Genomic DNA, 19,696 nt, shown 5'->3' on the forward strand with positions numbered 1-19,696 from the left:
AGAAGCGCCCCCAAATTCCAAAAATGTTGGCAGGGTGCCTGTTCATTAAACTCAAAATCGTCCCGCGGACGAATCGTTCGTCTAGAGTGAAACTAAAATAACTTTATATATATTTGCTACAAATCCTCCAACTTTGCCATGGACTCATCCTTTATGATTTACTATCGACCACCGAAACAATTGTGATTCAACAGACTCTAGTTCTCGAGATATCAATGAGTGATTTTTGACGTTTCGTTCGTCTCGAGGCGAACGAAAATTCCAGTAAGTTCTGTAATGATCGAATATTATAAATATTCCCTAATTGTTTGAAAAACAGTTGAATTTTAGCATTTTTCAAACGTTTGTGTTTATTGGGATTGTATTGTAGATATTGAGTACTCATTTAACTGTAACGAGTACTCAAAAGATTAGTCAGTAACGAGTACTTGCAATCAAATACTCGTTACTTTCCCAACACTACACCAACCCAAGCCAACTTCATGATGTAGCGAAAATATGAATACATACAATTTTCAGTATCGATTGGGTGAACACGTATCTCGGCAAGTTTGCAACGAAAGTGAGGTTCCGTGAAAAAATTATCTAAGAATATAAAAACTTCAAATTAAAACAGCAGAAAAATGGGTGATCAACGCGGAACTCGTGTATATGTTGGAAACTTGACCGACAAAATCAAGAAAGACGATCTGGAAGGAGAGTTCACAAAGTATGGTAAATTAAATTCTGTCTGGATAGCTTTTAATCCACCAGGTTTCGCTTTCGTCGAATTTGAGCATCGTGATGATGCACAAAAGGCTTGCGATGTATTAAACGGCACCGAATTGTTGGGTTCCCAATTGCGAGTAGAAATCAGCAAAGGACGCCCCAGACAAGCTGGTGGTCGTGGAAGACGTCCCGGTGGTCGCGACTCTGGCAGGCGAGATGGAGGAGGATTCGGCGGTAGACGCAGCGGCAGCAGTGGTGGAGGTGGTGGCTTTAGGCCCCGCAACTCCAGTGGTGGTCGTTACCAAGATAGAGGATATGGAGGCGGATCTGGTGGTGGCCGCTCCGGAGGCGGCGGTGGCTATGGACGTGACAGTTATTCCGGTGGTGGTCGTTCTGGTGGTGGATACGGCCGAGAAGGGGGCGGCGGAGGAGGCTTCCGCCGTGATTCATATGGTCGTGATGGCAGCCAAGGAGGCGGACGTTCGTTTGGCCAGGGAGGCGGAGGTGGTGGTCGTTTCAGATCGCGTTCTCCGATGGGTCGGTTCTAAACACATCACTTGTATCATCTAATTATATTTTATATATACATACACAAAGCCCATCTGCAATAACCAACCATAGCGCGAAAGAGGACAAACAAGTAAGCTACGTTGTTTTATATTAGAGAAACTACAAGAAATTACATCAAAAATTACTACGTTTAAGCAGCGCTAGATAAATTTTTAGTAAGACTTTGCAAAGTTTATTTTTGTCAAACATTCGAAACGTATCTACTACTACTACTACTATTTTATTTTTTTAAGAAAACTCGTCCTAGTGGTATAAGTCATAATTTAAAATAATTTCCCTTTAAATTTAATTTCTTCCTCTATCCTTAATCCCCCCGAAAAAAAAAAACAAACAACCAAATCGAATCAACTCTAATGTAAAATCGTAAAAAAAAAAGTTTTTTTTTTTTCAAAACCTCATGTCTCGAAAGTATGTGATTAACACGAAAAACATTTTAACTGCAAAAGAGAACTCGTACCCAAAAGCAAAGCAAAGAATTATAATATCGACGTTGAAAGAAGAAAAACACAAAACAACCACATATACACAAACATTTTTGCAAGATAGATATGTACGTAAATACGTTTGAGAAAGAGAGAGAATTGACAGAGAGAGCTGATTTGAATTTGATTATAAACCTACGTTAATTTTAAGTTCTTTTCCCCCTTTTTATATAATTCCCAGTCTCACATCTCTTCTACATCCCTCTTCGAAGACTAAACAAAGCATTAATAACAAGAAAATATTTCTTTTTTTAAATACTACGTAAATTCTACGATAAGTTTGTACACATCAAAGAACAAAAATGCTAAATTGACGAAGAAGAAGAAGAAGTATAGAAAAAAGAGGAAAAATGTTTTTAGAAAAATTAATCCTTACGCATGCAAGCTACGATCAAGCTGAGATTTATGTGTAACCTGTCAAGGAAAAGCAAAAACGCTAATCTAAAATAACCAAAAAAATAAAAACAAACAATGAATGAATATTTATCAACTTCTCGTACTATTTCTGTATAGCATTACACAGTATTCCATGAAACAAGAAAGAAAAAAATGAAAATCAAAAAAATTAAAATGCCTTACGTCGTTTTATTTCCTCAAAATCATGACTTCGAATTTACAGCTTAATGTTGATTACATCGAACTAGCGAATCAACCCACCCTCACAATCAACGACAATCATAAATCGTTGCAGAGCCCTGTTTGAAAATCACATCATCCAGATGTACTATATTGGACATACTTTATAATTTTTACTTTTACCTGCTTCCGTTTATCATTTTGTTTTTTCTCTATACATAAATATGCCTCTGACGCCGACTGCACGCAGATACATACAAACAACTCAAATAGAGACGACGAAACAATGAAAAAAAAAAAACATCCCTCTATTCGCCGAAAATTTATTTTGCACATTACTACTTCGCTTTGATTTCATATACCTACTATATACAATACATAGCTACCATCCTCACATTAGTTTCGTTTCTCCAAAACAAAATGTACAAAATTAACACACCTACCACCTACCTATCTAGCTACATATACTACGTTTGCTTTGTCTGAACCAAAAAAGGAATAACAAAACGAAATATTTGGCTAACGATGAGTAGTATACAAAAAAAAAAAACACATTTTCATTTGTGGCACCATGTCTCAACAATCCGGCCAACAACCATCTATATCCTTTCGTTAACATCAAATATCACTACAAAACGAAGCCCTTAACAAATCCCCATCGTATAGTTTTGTTTTAACAGTTCATGACTATTATCATCGCATCTATTTACATAGTGCATCCTTAATCAGAACTGTTAATTCTTGATACACTGCACCAAAAGCCGGATATTCGGCGCCGTTTTGCCTTCGTATGTACCACGTCGTCCGACATTTTTTTGCGACGTTCAACATACCACGCATCTCACCAACCGACCGACTTGCATTCGTTTTATTTTGAATATTCGTTCGACGACGTTTTTCTACGGCGTCCGTCCTCCGTCTTACTTCCAGGCCACAAAATCCATCCACCTACTTTCTTTTACTACGCTTATGACTACTTCATTATTGCTTAATTATTACGTCAATTAGAACAAGACACATGAACTCTCCTTCCAATGCTTCGTTATGACAGCCACTATCAAAACCAAAAATTGGCAAAAAGATATTGCGAAAAATCACTACGCCACATCTCTAATTTTTTCGTTTTAAATTTTGTTGTATTATTTCGACACGCACATACTACCAACTCCTCGTAGCGCTCTTATCCCTGTCCGTTATTTTGCCCTTTATTTCCTCAATATTCGTCTTATGCGACTTGTTTGAGTTCCTGTTTGCCCAATCTGCGTTCCTGTTTGTGAAATATGCTGAATGGATGATCATGTAATGGGATGTATAAGGTAACGTATATAAAACAGGATGCTATGTTCCATGTTTAAAGATGTTATTAATATAATGAAAAATTACTTAGTGGTTTATTCAAATTTTAAAATTAAACAAAAATGTTTATTTTGTAAAGGCAGGTACTCAGTTGGTCTTTCACATATGAAAATAGACATTTTTTACTTTTAATTTAATTAATTTTTTACAGAAATAAGATTTTGATAAAAAATTTCATGGAAATAAAATTTTGAGAAAATTGTCTATAGAAATCAAATTTTGTCAAAATTGTCTATAAAAATAATTTGAAACAATTTTTTTATAGAATAAAATTTTGAAAAAATTGTCTATAGAAATATTTTGAAAAAAATTTTTATAGAAATAAATTTTGAGACAATTTTGTATAGAAATAACATTTTGAAAAAAAAATTCTATCGAAATAAAATTTTGATAAAAGTTTCTATAGAAATAAAATTTTCACAAAATTTTCTATAGTAATATTTTGGGACAATTTTGTATAGAAATAAAATTTTCTATAGAAATAATTTTCACAGAATTTTCTGCAGAAATACAATTTTGACAGAATTTTCTGCAGAAATACAATTTTGACAAAATTTTCTATAGAAATAAAATTTTGACAAAATTTTCTATAGAAATAAAATTTTGACAAAATTTTCTATAGAAATAAAATTTTGACAAAATTTTCTATAGAAATAAAATTTTCACAAAATTTTCTATAGAAATAAAATTTTGACAAAATTGTCTATAGAAATAAAATTTTGACAAAATTGTCTATAGAAATACATTTTGACACAATTTTGTATAGAAACAAAATTTTCTATAGAAACACATTTTGAGACAATAGAATTTTGAGACAAATAGAAATAAAATTTTCACAAAATTTTCTATAGAAATAAAATTTTGAGAAAATTGTCTATAGAAATAAAATTTTGTCAAAATTGTCTATAAAAATAATTTGAAACAATTTTTTTATAGAATAAAATTTTGAAAAAATTGTCTATAGAAATATTTTGAAAAAATTTTTATAGAAATAAATTTTGAGACAATTTTGTATAGAAATAACATTTTGAAAAAAAAAAAAATTCTATCGAAATAAAATTTTGATAAAAGTTTCTATAGAAATAAAATTTTCACAAAATTTTCTATAGTAATATTTTGGGACAATTTTGTATAGAAATAAAATTTTCTATAGAAATAATTTTCACAGAATTTTCTGCAGAAATACAATTTTGACAGAATTTTCTGCAGAAATACAATTTTGACAAAATTTTCTATAGAAATAAAATTTTGACAAAATTTTCTATAGAAATAAAATTTTGACAAAATTTTCTATAGAAATAAAATTTTGACAAAATTTTCTATAGAAATAAAATTTTGACAAAATTTTCTATAGAAATAAAATTTTGACAAAATTTTCTATAGAAATAAAATTTTGACAAAATTTTCTATAGAAATAAAATTTTGACAAAATTGTCTATAGAAATACATTTTGACACAATTTTGTATAGAAACAAAATTTTCACAAAATTTTCTATAGAAACACATTTTGAGACAATTTTGTATAGAAATAAAATTTTCTATAGAAATAAAATTTTGACCGAATTTTCTGCAAAAATAAAATGTTGACAGAATTTTCTGCAGAAATAAGATTTTGATAAAAATGTTCATAGAAATAAAATTTTGACAAAATTTTCTATAGAAATAAAATGTTGACAAAATTTTCTATAGAAATAAAATGTTGACAAATTATTTTATAGAAATAAGATTTTGACAGACGTTCTATAGAAATAAAATTTTGACAAAATATTTTATAGAAATAATATTTCGACAGACGTTTCTATAGAAAAAAATTTTTACAAATTTTTCTATGGAAATACAATTTTGCGAAAATTTTCTATAGAAGCATTTAAGGTAGTTTTTTAATTGCAAACTGAAGGCGGCGGGGTAACCTATTTTTCTTGATGGGTTTTCATCACTTGCATACTCGAATCCCGGCTGCTTTAACTCTATGTCTGATCGTTGCGATGCACATTCTAAGCGAATTATTTAATTCTTTAGATGACTTTAGCCAAATACTATATATTGAATGGTGTTAATTACAAATAAACCTATAATCTAAAAGAAAATTCATGTAATACTTGTTTGAGGGGTTTTTGTGTGCTGAGAAATCAGTTTTGTTTTCCAGAATACAAAAGAAATAAATAGAATGGATGCTATCATTTTATTTATTTCATATAATACCCAAAGCCTACAAGGCCAATACATTAATATTATATAAGTAGCAGACGCAAAAAAAGAAAAATATTTAAAAAAAACAGAAATGAACACTTCTCTAAATCAAAAACATTCAGATTCTTTACGTTATTGAATTGCTAATTTGGACTATTCCCTTCAAGGAATGTAGTGCAAAAGTTAGCATGCTCGCTTTGCATACAATAGTCTTTTTTTAATGCTGTAGTTTGATACTATAACGAAAAGAGGATTTTTTGTACATTTCACCATGCAAACTCGACATTCGAAAAATAGACCTCCCGCTGGACTGAACAATTGTTCGCTGGCGGTGGAGTTCTTAAATATTTTATTGCCGCTATTTTTAAATGTTGAAATTCTCCCAAATGTTTTACCATTGCATGGCATATTAGGATCCGTAATACATGAACCCATTTTATACTCTAATACTGTTTTTGTTCTTTACTCTTCTCGATTTAATTGGGCATGAAGTCATGTTTTCCCATATGGCGGACTTTGAACTTTTTGTTTTAGTTGTTCTGGAACAAATACCATATGAAATAAATTATTAAAAAAGTTTCGTTTAATCGACTTTTCGACGACGAATGCCGATTCGTGGCCCAATATCGATTTATGGTAAAAGCCAAAGCTGATTCAGCCAAACACTAAAAGATTTTTCAACAGTGGATTATCCACTCCCAGTAATGCTGGTGACATAGATAACAAAGGGGTAATTGCAAATTCTCTTTAAGATTCGTTTTTACAATTTTCCTACATTCAAAAGTTTATATTTGCACAAAAAATTGTGACTTAAATCGCGAAAATACAAAATTTAATTTTGAGGAAATTTTCTTTTTACAAAAAATTCAAAACAAAATGTCAAAGAATTAATTTGAGGTTCCGTAACATTTTCGATGCGGAGTTAGGTGGGTGGGTTCACAGAGAGAAGTTCAACACTTGTGGTATCACAATGTAATGAATTGTCTAAGTGATCCTAAAAAATAAGTGGCTACCGCAATACCAAACCTAATGTATGTGGGAATTTTGTACTTGAAACTTTGTTTTCTAAACGTGAAATACGAAGGGAAAGCCTTTGATTTAGCAGTCTTAACGGTCGAGTCAAAAATTATTGTTTATTATTAAAACAATTTTTTGGAAAACATTGAAGTTCTAATTTTTATTCTTTGAAAATTTAAATTAGCCATTCAAAGTTGTCTCATTATCTTACGTATACGAGGGTGGTTCGGAAACTTCTTAGCCTATCAATGAAAGAGAATAGTTAGTTTTTCAAAAATATTTTTATTTTTCAATATAATCTCCTGAAACTTTAATACACTTAGTCCAACGCTTTTCTAGCAATTCTATCCCTTGATTAAAATAGTTTTCCTCAAGGTCATCAAAATAGTGGTTTACAACTGTAATTGCATCTTCATTTGAGGTAATACGCTTGCCAGCAAGGTTTTTTTAGATTTGGGAACAAGTAAAAGTCACTGGGAGCTAAATCAGGAGAATAAGGTCGGTGGTCAATCAACTCGTACTTTAATTCGTTGATTTTAGCCATTGTTAAAACACTTGTGCGCTGGTGCGTTGTCTTGATGAAAAATTATTTTTTTGTGTTGTAAGCAAGGACGTTTTTCTCGAATTTGTACATTTAATTGATTCAAAAGGTTGCAATAGTACTCTGAATTTATTGTTTTACCCTTTTGCAGATAACAGGTTGGCTGAAAAGTCCCCGGTCTAACAAAGAAAAACACATTTTTTTTGTCAAAATTCGTTTTTATTATTCAACATAGTTCCCTTCAAGAGCGATGCAATGATTATAACGACCTTCCAATTTTTTGATACCATTTTGGTAGTACTCCTTCAGTTTTGCCTCAAAATAGGCCTCAGTTTCGGCGATTTTTATCCCTTCGAGCATCCTTTTGAGGTCTGAGAACAAGAAAAAGTCGCTGGGGTGCCAAATCTGGAGAATACGGTGGGTTGGGAAGCAATTCGAAGCCCAATTCATGAGTTTTTGCCATCGTTCTCAATGACTTGTGGCACGGTGCGTTGTCTTGGTGGAACAACACTTTTTTGCCGCGATTTCGACCTTCAAACGCTCCAATAACGCCATATAATAGTCACTGTTGATGGTTTTTCCCTTCTCAAGATAATCGATAAAAATTATTCCATGCGCATCCCAAAAAACCGAGGCCATTACTTTGCCAGCGGACTTTTGAGTCTTTCCACGCTTCGGAGACGGTTCACCGGTCGCTGTCCACTAAGCCGACTGTCGATTGGACTCAGGAGTGTAGTGATGGAGCCATGTTTCATCCATTATCACACATCGACGGAAAAACTCGGGTGTATTACGAGTTAACAGCTGCAATCACCGCTCAGAATCATCAACACGTTGTTGTTTTTGGTCAAATGTGAGCTCGAGCGGCACCCATTTTGCGCAGAGCTTCCGCATATCCAAATATTGATGAATGATATGACCAACACGTTCCTTTGATATCTTTAAGGCCTCTGCTATCTCGATCAACTTCATTTTACGGTCATTCAAAATTATTTTGTGGATTTTTTTATGATGTTTTCGTCGGTAACCAGAGTCCGGAAACTCATTATCAAGCCAAGTTTTTGCTTCCACCGTATTTTTTTCCCTTCAGAAAACAGTATTTTATCAAAACACGAAATTCCTTTTTTTCCATTTTTTCACAATAACAAAAGTTGCTTCACAAAAGACGCTCTATCTCACAAACTAATTGACTTACAGACGACAAATTTTGACACGAATCATTTGAAGGTTGGTACTATATAAAAATAATATGCATTTAATACTAGCGACGCCATCTATGTGTCAGACCGGGGACTTATCAGCCAACCTGTTAATCAATCAATAAAACACCTTTGAAGTCCCAAAAAAAGCCGTTGCCATAACCTTACCAGCCGATTGAATGGTTTTTGTCTTTTTTGGGGCACTTCCTCCAGCTTCAGTCCATTGTTTGGATTGTTCTTTTGTGTCTGGAGTATAGTGGTGGATCCATGTCTCATCAACAGTTATGAAACGACGCTTAAAATGCATTTTATTTTGCTTAAAACGATCCGAACAAGCTTGAGAAATTTTCATTCTTATGCGTTTTTGATCGACTGTTAACAAATGCGGCACCCATCTTGCAGAAAGCTTTTTCATCTGTAGTTCTTCATGCAAAATTAAATTGACTCGATCATTTCAGATGCCCATGATAGCAATTTCACGCACTTTAATTCGTCGATCATTTAATACCATATCCATATCATTCACTTTGGCTTTCTGTTGTTGTTGCTGTTTTTGGACGTCCACTACGTGGTTCATCTTCAATGCTTGTACGACCACGTTTAAATTCAGCAATCCAAGTTTTTACTGTTGCATATGAAGGAGCACTTTCACCTAACACATTCACCATATCATTATGAATTTCTTGTCCCGATAAACCTTGTTTATGTAAATATTCAATGACTGCACGCATTTCTAATTTTTCCATTGTAAAAAATTGCGGATGCGTTCACCTGTTTCTATATGAAGAGTTGCCAGATCGAAACAAAATTTAACATGTGTTCGTAACAGAGATGGAAGTTTCCAAAACACTTAACTTTTTTCTGTTTATACCGCACTTTTTGTGCTAGGCTAAGAAGTTCCCGAACTGCCCTCGTATTCCACCTCTATAGAAAAATAAATCACTACAGATTTGAATATGCTATGCGCTATTTTCTTTCAAGGCTGATGGAAGAAGGGCGTTTAAATTTTCGATAGCTCAATTATATTGATTTCGGTTAAGATAGATATGATGAATGGGATTGCCTCTAGAACTACGCATTTTTTCTCATTGTAATAACGCATTTCGTCTCAAACTCATGGAATAAATGGCTAGTGCTACCTAAACTGTAAGGTTCTTGGACGATTTACATCTCATCTATTGCATACACACTTGGTAAATTCTATGTAACTCGTATGTATTTTTAAGTTATTGATTTTATGTTGACTTGCACTGTATATGGGACCAATTTCCACTTATTTCATCGCTATTTTAATAGTCACTACTACTCTTGCGGCTGGGGAGCCAATTAAATTAGTTTCTTCTTAGTTTAAGGTATTAATTTGTTTACATTATATCGGTGGCTCAGTATTTTTGTTATGATGTAATATATTTTTATAGACCTCTATTGGCTTTGTATTACAGAATTTTTGAATAAATAAATAAATTGGGTTTTCAGTTTCTTATGGTCGGTCTACCGTATGATGATTGACAGTAACAGGTACAGTTAAAAGTTTATGTTAAGCTCTCCAGACGACAAATCTTCAACTATTACATCGATTGATTCCATATAGTTCCTCATTTAGCGATAAGTTAGTTTATACGTTATAAGCAGATGTTGCCTTTTTGGTTTAATGTTTATTATGTTAAATACTCATAACGGCTCGGCTTCGGCGAGTTGAGTCAACAACTCTTGGTTTTGGTATGGGAGTGCGTGAGTTTTTTTTTTTGCCAAAAGTTCAACAAATATTTTTCCACCATCACCACAGTATTGAACCGATTCAACGCTGTCAAAATTTTTCAATATTATAAACAAAGAATTACGTGTTATTGTCCACAGTAGTATACATACATCTCATTTCTATTTGAGAGTATGCAATTTTTTAAAAATCTAAAACCAAACGACAAGTTGTTTAAAACTTTCTTTCATAGTCGATTTATTTGTAAGTTTAGATGTACGGTTATTGTAATACGATTTACTTGCAATAACGATCGGCTTTCATTTTACTGCGTCTGTCCAATAAAGCTTCATGTAATGCACCTTTTTCCTTAGCCTGTTCCAGTTCTTTTATATCATTCTTGTTTATACGCAATTTTTTGTCTTGGAACTTTTGGAATTTTTTACTGAAAAGAGAAGAAACGATTAACTCAATGGGGATTCAGAAAATACTTGATATGCTGATATGCCCCTTATCGACCTGAATAATTTTATTTAAGCTATTGAAGGAAATCGTATGAAAATTATCCCTTGCTCATGAAGTAATAGTAGGCGATCAGATTTTATGATGGCTGATTATGGACCCTAATATGACCACTTTATAAATTCTACATTGGTCACAGAGCTAAGCGCCCAATATATTGGGATTGGGGGTTAAGTTTTGTAGTAAACAAATCTAGTAATTTCAGTGTAACCTACATCTTTGTTATATTCTATAGATTTACTCCCATATGCATAATAATTTACTGACAGTTTATCGAATGAATTTGTATGGTAATAAATGTATATAATCTCTCTGTATAATTTCTGACCAAATATAAATACCCATCGAAAAAAGTAGTATATACCCAAAAACGACTAAAGAAAATGATTGAAAAAAAAAACAATAAACTACCAAACCACAAAATCTTATTTATCAAAATTTTATTTCTATAGAAAATTCTCTCAAAATTTTATTTCTATAGAAAATTCTCAAAATTTTATTTCTATAGAAAACTTTCTCAAAATGTTATTTCTATACAAAATTCTCTCAAAATTTTATTTCTGTAGAAAATTTTCTCAAAATTTTATTTCTATAGAAAATTTGCTCAAAATGTTATTTCACTATATAAAATTTTCTCAAGCATGTATTTATTTTTATAAGTATCTCAGAAATATTTTGCAAAATCTACCAAAAAATCAAGATTTCTACCAATCTACTAAACTTAAAAAAATCTACCATTTATGGTAGAATTCTACCAATTGTGGCAACCGTTCTCTGCAATCAGTCCTACATAAAGGAGTTGACACCAGTGGCACTCAAGAAGATTAACAAGTTGGATTAGATTTATACCATCAATACTTACACATAATTCTTTTCAACTTCGTACAAATCACCTTGCTCCTCTTGAGGTTCCTCTTCTACAACTGTTTCACGGGGATTGTTACATCTTATAACGCAAATTTCTAAATTCGTAACTTTTTTGCGCAAAGCAACGCATGCATCATCCTCAGGATCTATGGACATGAAGAAGCCTAAATCTGATAGCAAAGCCATTTTGCCATCCTGAAAGATAGGTTCCCATTGCTCTAAACTACCGACAGCCTCGGAACGTCCAGTTATCATGCCATCTTTTTCAATTTTTAAATATTTTCCATAACCGGATTTGAAAGACACTTTGTTGTCATTAATTGGAAATGCGGTAAATATTTCTTCTGGATCCGGTGCCTCACCGTCGCGGTGTGGTGCTCCAAGCGTAAATAATCCATTATCTAGAGCTTTAACATATGACCCATCTCCAAATTCAATAGCTACCGGTCCGGTTATTTCTGATGTTAATTTCGCCTGCCACCAACCACCATGTTTTAATGCGTCAGCATCCACTTCACTCTTTCGCTTTTTATGCTTGTCGTCTCTGTGTTCCTTTTCTTTTTTCCTCTTTTTGCTTTTTCTAAAAATATTTCGTTTGTTTTATTATTAGCATTTGGTTCATTTAAAAACTTACTTGTGTTTTTCTCCTTTCAATACCAATTTTCCAATTTTAACTTTGTCATATTCCGACATATTTTCAACTTTGTTTATATTTTCACTTTCTCAAACAGTGTTGCCAGTTTCGTATTTAAAGAGGATGTTAGCAATTTTTAGATCATCCCGTCTGTGACGAAAAGTTGCTAAATGTTTACAGGTACAAACATCTTATGTACCGTTCAGACTAAAAGTTTATCCGGAAGACAGTGGTCGTGTCGAACATAACCCATATTTCGGCCACATTATAAGTTAAGTCCGAAGGCATAATCGATACTGCTGAATGTTTATGGTATCGATAACATATTTACCGATTATTTAATCATCAACGAATTATATCGATTGGACACACTGTAAGATCCTTTACAAAAACTGACATTCCATTTGGAAAAACTTATAATCTGTAAGACGCATGAAACGCAAACATGTACCGGGCAGACTAAGTTTAATCGGACGAAATGTTTATGTTTGTAAAAAATTTTACAATGTGGACAAACAAATTGTCGGCGATAAATATATAATCGATAAATGATGATCACATTAACAAGTTGCAGTATGTATTATGCCTTCAAGGAATTCTTATAGTGTGGCCAATATCTGGGATATGGCTCGCAAAGTTCTTATAGCCTACAATTCATAGTTATTGGCCACATTTTTAGATTCTTTACAAACACGAACATTTCGTCCGGATAAACATATAGTCGGAACGGCTCATAAGGTGAGTACTAGTTTCGAAATTTCCATAATGGTATATTCCAGATAATCATATCTGAACGGCGCATAAGGTGAGTACTGCGTCCTCCAGACTATAAGTTTTTGCGGATGGAATGTCTGTGTTTGTAAAGAATCTAACAATGTGTACAATCGATACGAATAGTCGACGATGACTAATCGGTAAATGTGTTATCGATCCCATAAACATGCAGCAGTATCGATTATGACTTCAGACTTATCTTATAATGTGGCCTATATATGGGATATGTTCGACACGACCACTGTCGTCCGGATAAACTTATGGTCTCCACGGTGCATACTTGTATCGGAATTTCCACCAAAAGTATAATGCGAAACACTCATTCTACGTTCACATTATGCTCCAAATCCCGTTATTAGAAATCACGCATTTGTGTGGAAAACGATTTACAAATCTCAAAAAAGCATAGTGTGAACATAATACATTACTTGAATATTTCAACAAATTGTACAATAAATGATGGGAGCCACCGTGGTGCAATGGTTAGCATGCCCGCCTTGCATACACAAGGTCGTGGGTTCGATTCCTGCTACGACCGAACACCAAAAAGTTTTTCAGCGGTGGATTATCCTACCTCAGTAATGGTGGTGACATTTCTGAGGGTTTCGAAGCTTCTCTAAGTGGTTTCACTGGAATGTGGAACACCGTTCGGACTCGGCTATAAAAAGGAGGTCCCTTGTCATTGAGCTTAACATGGAATCGGGCAGCACTCAATGATAAGAGAGAAGTTCACCACTGTGGTATCACAATGGACTGAATAGTCTAATGCGCTTTACAGACTATCAGTTATTCCGGACGGAATGTCGGTGTTTGTAAAGAATCTTACAGTGTGTCGGAACGATACGACTTGTCGGCGATGACTAAATAATCGGTAAATGTGTTATCGATCCCCTAAACATGCAGCAGTATCGATTATGCCTTCGGACTTAACTTATAATGTGCACAATATATGGGATATGTTCGACACGAGCACTGTCGTCCGGAATAACTGATAGTCTGTAAAGCGCATAAGTGAGCCTGATACATCGGGCTGCCACATAACCTAACCTAACCTACAATAAATGATCTGGTGTAAAGGTTCTTATACATGGACAGAAAATACCGATAATTTAGTCACCTCGATTTAAAAATAAATTCCATGGTTTTAAAATCGATTATAGATTAAAATCGAATTCCTCGATTTCTCAAACAAATAGAAATAAAATTAACTTAATCCATCGAACGGCCAGACCATAGAATTGCCGAGAAAAATGGTATGATATTCAAAAAATTGTGAAGTTTTTAACTGGAAATGCATAGACAAGAATAATAAATTCCAAAAAACCTTCACAACACACGGAATACCAAAGCACAAAATTAATGGCTGTCAACTGGCTATGTAACAAAATTTCAAAGCAAGCAAGAGTTTTTGACCTGGGGTCTTGAAAACATATACTAAAACATTGTTGTAGTACTACACGTCTTTACTTTTGTTTTAAAATAGATTATCGGTGGATGAGAAATCAATGGTGAAACGGAATTCCCAAAACTTTTTTCCATTTACCCAAACAATCAAATGTATAATTCAATATGTAAACTGTGTTTCTTTGCAGAATAAATTAAAGACGGCACAAAAGGATAAAGTGAAAAAATTCATTTCACTAACACAAACGGGTGAACAAACTGCGATATATTGTTTGCAACAAAATGATTGGAAACTAGACTTGGCCAGCGACAATTATTTTCAAAATCCCGAATACTACTATCGAGAATTGAATGTGAAGAAGATTGACTCGCTCTTCTCACGATACCGAGATCCAAATGATAGTCAAAAAATAAGCTCCGAAGGCGTAATTCGTTTTCTTGATGATTTGGAATTGAGTCCAGATTCAAAATTGGTCCTAATTATAGCATGGAAATTTCATGCTGAAGTTCAATGTGAATTTACCCGCGAGGAATTTGTAAATGGGTAAGTAAGAAGAATATTCCTAAAGGCTTTTCGAGTGTCAATAATTTATCCCGATGTTGTTGATCAGGATGAGCGAGTTGGGTGTCGACAGTGTGGATAAACTAAAAGCTAAATTGCCAATGCTCGAAATGGAGTTGAATGATCTGAGCAAATTCAAAGATTTTTATCAGTTTACATTCAATTATGCTAAAGATCCAGGCCAAAAGGGCATCGACTTGGATATGGCTATAGCATATTGGACTATAGTGTTGAGCGGGCGCTTTAAATTTTTGGAATTGTGGTGCAAATTTTTAAAGGTGAGTAGTAAATTAAAAAAAAGCAAACAAATAAGGAAAGCCTAAAGTCGGACGGGGCCGACTATATTATACCCTGCACCACTTTGTAGATCCACATTTTCGATACCATAATCCATCAAATGTGTTGGGTGCTATATATAAAAAGTTTATGTTCCATAAACATATATTTAAACCTGAATCGATCTGGACAAAATGTTAGTAAAAAATATGGGAAACATTTAAATCTGAAGCAATTTTTAGGCAACTTTACAAAAGTGTATTTATGATTTATCGCTCGATATATATTTATTAGAAGCATAGGAAAATTGGAGTCATTTTACAAGTGTTCGACTTATCAGGGACGTTTTTACAAGAAAAAGAATCTTGGCCAAAGAATCTTGGCCACACACACACACACATATATATATATATATATATAAATAAATAAAAAAAAATATATATATATATATATATATATATATATATATATATATATATATATATATATATATATATATATATATATATATATATATATATATATATATATATATATATATATATATATATATATATATATATATATATATATATATATATATAGATATATATATATATATATATATAGATATATATATATAAATGTGAACCGATTTCAACCAAGATCAATAGGATTCTATTCTGACCCAAAACACATACTTGTGCCACATTTGAAGTCGATTGGACTTAAATTGCGACTTAGACATTGATCACAAAAATGTGTCCACAGACAGACGGACATGGCTACATCGACTCCGGGGGCAGCCCTGAGCAATATTGCCAAAGACACCATATGTCTAACTCGTCTCCTTCTGGGTGTTGGAAACATATGCACTAACTTATAATACCCTGTTCCGCAGTGTGGCGCAGGTTATAAAAAGTTATTCTACATATTATTACAAGTTTCATAAGAGCTTATGTATTATGGAATAGAAAATGCCATATTCCAACGACACAAGCCTTCACTTTACATATGTGGTCGGCTAACTTGAATTCCCATAGCCTTTAGATCTGGTGGGGGAGATGATTAGGCCTGAATATAGTAGACTTTTCTATTTATGCTAAATATATTCTCTGTGTAAGCGGCAATAATACCTTGTGCGCTATGTCCTATATTTTATTAGCGTATCCCGGGCTGCTTCGGTGCGCCTTCCGAAACATATTTCTAGGAAAACTTTGTGTTAACTTAGTCAAACATATTCTTCTAGTTGAAAACAAATTCGAAAAGATTTGAATTCTTTCAAACAAATCTCTTTACTATTATTGCTTTATGCGTATATATACAGAAATATGGAGGATATGCAGATGTAAAACGGTCCGTCTTAACAAACGTCGGGGAGAGGCTCTTCCCTTTCCATCGTTTTTTTTTAATTATGTTCTGTATTCAAGTAGTTGAACAATCTTCTACATTTCCTTGAATTGTAAGTGTGGTTTGTCAAGGACAGGTATTCTTCTCCTCAACATACCGGAAAATTAAGCATTATATTACAACAACATACAAAAAATCACTGTTTCCGGAAAAAGCAGAAGTACTTAAGAATTTTACCATATTAACATTTTTTAAAATGTTGGACATGAAGAACATGCCTTTCTCGAACATATACCGGAAAATAATGCCTGCCAATTTCATGTAAATTTAAGTTTTTTACATACAAAAGTCCGGCAGAAGCCTGTGCAAAATCATAAAATTATGCACCGAGTTCCCATTTACGGACATCCCTCTACTTTCAATTTTCAAAAAATCGGATAAAAGTGAAACCCCCATTCCCACATTCGTTCCACCCCGACCAGATATCGGAAAGTCACGTATATATTAATATCACAATACTCTCAACGGTCCCTATAAAATCCAAGTAAATCGACAAAGTTTATTTCACTATTACCCTTCCCCAACCAGATATTGAAAAATCATGTACCCTGTACTAATTTAATCACCTCCTCCCATGTTCCCTGTAAATTTGAAGTAGATCGGAGAAGGTATAATTTTGCTCTCTATTTAAGGGATGTGTCTTTCGCCTATAAAATATCGACAAACACCGAAGTGGATAGCACCCTTAACCTTCCCTGAAACTTCCAAGAAAATCTGGAAACTTTCCTTCAAGTGTGGGACAAGCAGAAGTTTTCCTCCCCGTCCAAATACCCAAACAATACTTACACCATATTGATTTCATAACCTTCCGCCTTTTGTAAATTTCAAGAAATCTTGAGAATTGTAGTTTTTTCAGTTTTAGAGCAGGTTCTCAAATTTTCACAAAATCAGGGCAAGGGGCGGCCCTCTTCCCGTCCAAATATCACAATATCAGTCCTCTGTAAATTTCAAGTAAAGTTTAATTATTTCTCTGTATATACTTAAGGAGAAGAGGATGTCTCCCGATGCCCTTTTATTTTTCCCCGATCAAATATTAAAAAATCAGGAACCTGACATAAATTTCATAACCTCAACCAGAAAAATTTCAATCGGAGAAGTTTAGTTTCGTTTTAACTGTACTTTAAAAAAAGTCGGGCAAAGGAGAGGTCCCTCTCCACGGCTAAATATCGAAAAATAAAGTAGCTGTTCTTTGTCTAGTCGCCCCTGAAAATTTCAAGCAAATCTGATAATTTTGTTCTATTTTTCAAAAAGTCGAGCTAGATCTTTGTCTAGCTACCAACCCCAACCTTCAATGAAAATTTTAAGCAAATCGATCAACTTTGGTCCAATTTGATACGATCTCTGGAAGATTGGAGGTACTTCTTGGCAATTTGAACTGTGAGATGCTTGCCACTGGGTACACAAAAGACAAAAATCGACTTTTGTATCTCTTGTCAAAAATGTCAAAGTCGACTTATTGTTATCTTCAAACTCAACTAAAAAAGAGAAAAATATTTCCATTTCAATAATCGCAAAAATCTATAGGTGACTTTTTCAAAATCTTTAAAAGTCGAAAGGCCAACTTTTCCAAATTTGAAAAATGTTGACTTTTGCAAAGATCAAATTTTGAACAGTTCGGACAATCGAAAAATTAACATACTGCTGTAACGTTCTCTGATTACGATTATGCTTTATTACGAGATTACATTGTTTTTCTTTTTTGCAGGAAAAGCACAAACGTTCTATACCAAAGGATACATGGAATTTATTACTCGATTTTGCCACGCATATCGATGACAATATGAGCAACTATGATTCTGAAGGAGCTTGGCCTGTGTTAATTGATGATTTTGTCGAATGGTGCCAAGAAAATGGTCAGCTCTTACGTTACCTGCAAACAAATCCATCCCTTACATCGACCACATCTCAACAACAACAACAACAGAGTCAGCAAAAGAATATATCGAATAGCTTTCAAACGTCAGCGCATAGTATGAACTATGGCTAACGTTTGTTTGTCTTTGAGAGACCTAAATTGCCGTATTGAAACCTAAAACTCATATTTTAAATTATTTTTAATATCAAAGGAAATAATGTATTTTTTGATTTTATTTCTTCTATAAACTTACACATATGTCGTACCAATTTGATAATATAACGAACACAAAGAAAAAGAAAAACCCAAAAGGCAAGAGGCAGAGGAACGAGAAAGATGTGAAACCAACCAACTCCCCCCATATAAGAAATAACATCAATACTACTTATAATAAATTGTAATAATGTAACGTAACCTAATGAAATTAAAATAATTAAAATATGTATTTAGTAAAAAAAACAACTACAACAACAACAACGTGTCATTGGATGCGTTTTAAAAGAAACTATATTTAATATGAAGCAAAAAGATTTAAAAAAAAATATATATCTAATTTCTTTCAATTATTCTCTATCTCCACCTTAGAATTTTGGGAATTTTGATTTTTATTTTTGGCATTTGTCCATCCGCTATTATAATTGTTGGTATTACCTTTTATACTCTTTTCTCATATTACTGTTATGTTTTATGAGTTTCTTGGCGAAACTCTGTACCACCTCCTAATGTTTTAAGAGTTCTAGATTTAGTAAATGATAGATTTTTGCTTTCTTGTATGTGTACAAAATAAAAAAATGATAGTTTTTAAAAAGTAAATAATCTTAAACAATCATTAGTTTTTTGCTCTTGCATTTGAAGTACAGTGTAGCTGACTTGAAGTCCTACCAAATATAGAAATAACAGCTACGTCTCAGTTTATTTCAAAAAAGTTACACGTAGTCGCATTCCATCGTATTAGAGGTTGACAAAACGCAATGGGCTATATAGCTTGCCAAAGTTTTATTTCGAGATATTTATGAGTCTCAACATTAAGTTGGAAACACTCGCAAATGATATCTAAGTATTTTTATATATCTATTTT

At 33.2% G+C, this 19,696-nt stretch overlaps 3 protein-coding genes across 5 annotated transcripts; 2 read left to right on the top strand and 1 right to left on the bottom strand.

Annotated features, from left to right (window-relative positions):
- Positions 1-504: 504 nt before the first annotated feature.
- Rsf1 (Repressor splicing factor 1) lies at positions 505-2,331 on the top strand. The gene has a single exon (XM_075307031.1). The coding sequence runs from the start codon at positions 624-626 to the stop codon at positions 1,254-1,256; it is 633 nt and encodes a 210-aa protein (XP_075163146.1). The 5' UTR covers positions 505-623; the 3' UTR covers positions 1,257-2,331.
- A 1,297-nt stretch (positions 2,332-3,628) lies between these two features.
- Positions 3,629-19,181, top strand: SCCRO (defective in cullin neddylation 1 domain containing SCCRO). Of its 3 annotated transcripts, none has more exons than XM_075307027.1 (4): positions 3,629-3,652; positions 14,725-15,080; positions 15,148-15,376; positions 18,469-19,181. In XM_075307027.1, exons 1-4 carry the CDS (start codon positions 3,644-3,646, stop codon positions 18,748-18,750), a joined length of 876 nt encoding a protein of 291 aa, XP_075163142.1. In that variant the 5' UTR covers positions 3,629-3,643; the 3' UTR covers positions 18,751-19,181. The 3 variants fall into 3 exon arrangements, with proteins under 3 accessions (XP_075163142.1, XP_075163143.1, XP_075163144.1); XM_075307028.1 differs by lacking the exon at positions 3,629-3,652 and adding an exon at positions 14,236-14,385; XM_075307029.1 differs by lacking the exon at positions 3,629-3,652 and adding an exon at positions 14,503-14,640.
- FRG1 (FSHD region gene 1) lies at positions 10,566-12,510 on the bottom strand. Its single transcript, XM_075307030.1, has 3 exons — positions 12,359-12,510; positions 11,720-12,304; positions 10,566-10,780 (listed from the first exon to the last, which is right to left on the bottom strand). Exons 1-3 carry the CDS (start codon positions 12,415-12,417, stop codon positions 10,633-10,635), a joined length of 792 nt encoding a protein of 263 aa, XP_075163145.1. The 5' UTR covers positions 12,418-12,510; the 3' UTR covers positions 10,566-10,632.
- Positions 19,182-19,696: the final 515 nt, after the last annotated feature.

Source organism: Haematobia irritans, chromosome 4 (genome assembly GCF_050003625.1).
Source record: "Haematobia irritans isolate KBUSLIRL chromosome 4, ASM5000362v1, whole genome shotgun sequence".
Classification (NCBI taxonomy): Eukaryota; Metazoa; Arthropoda; class Insecta; order Diptera; family Muscidae; genus Haematobia; species Haematobia irritans.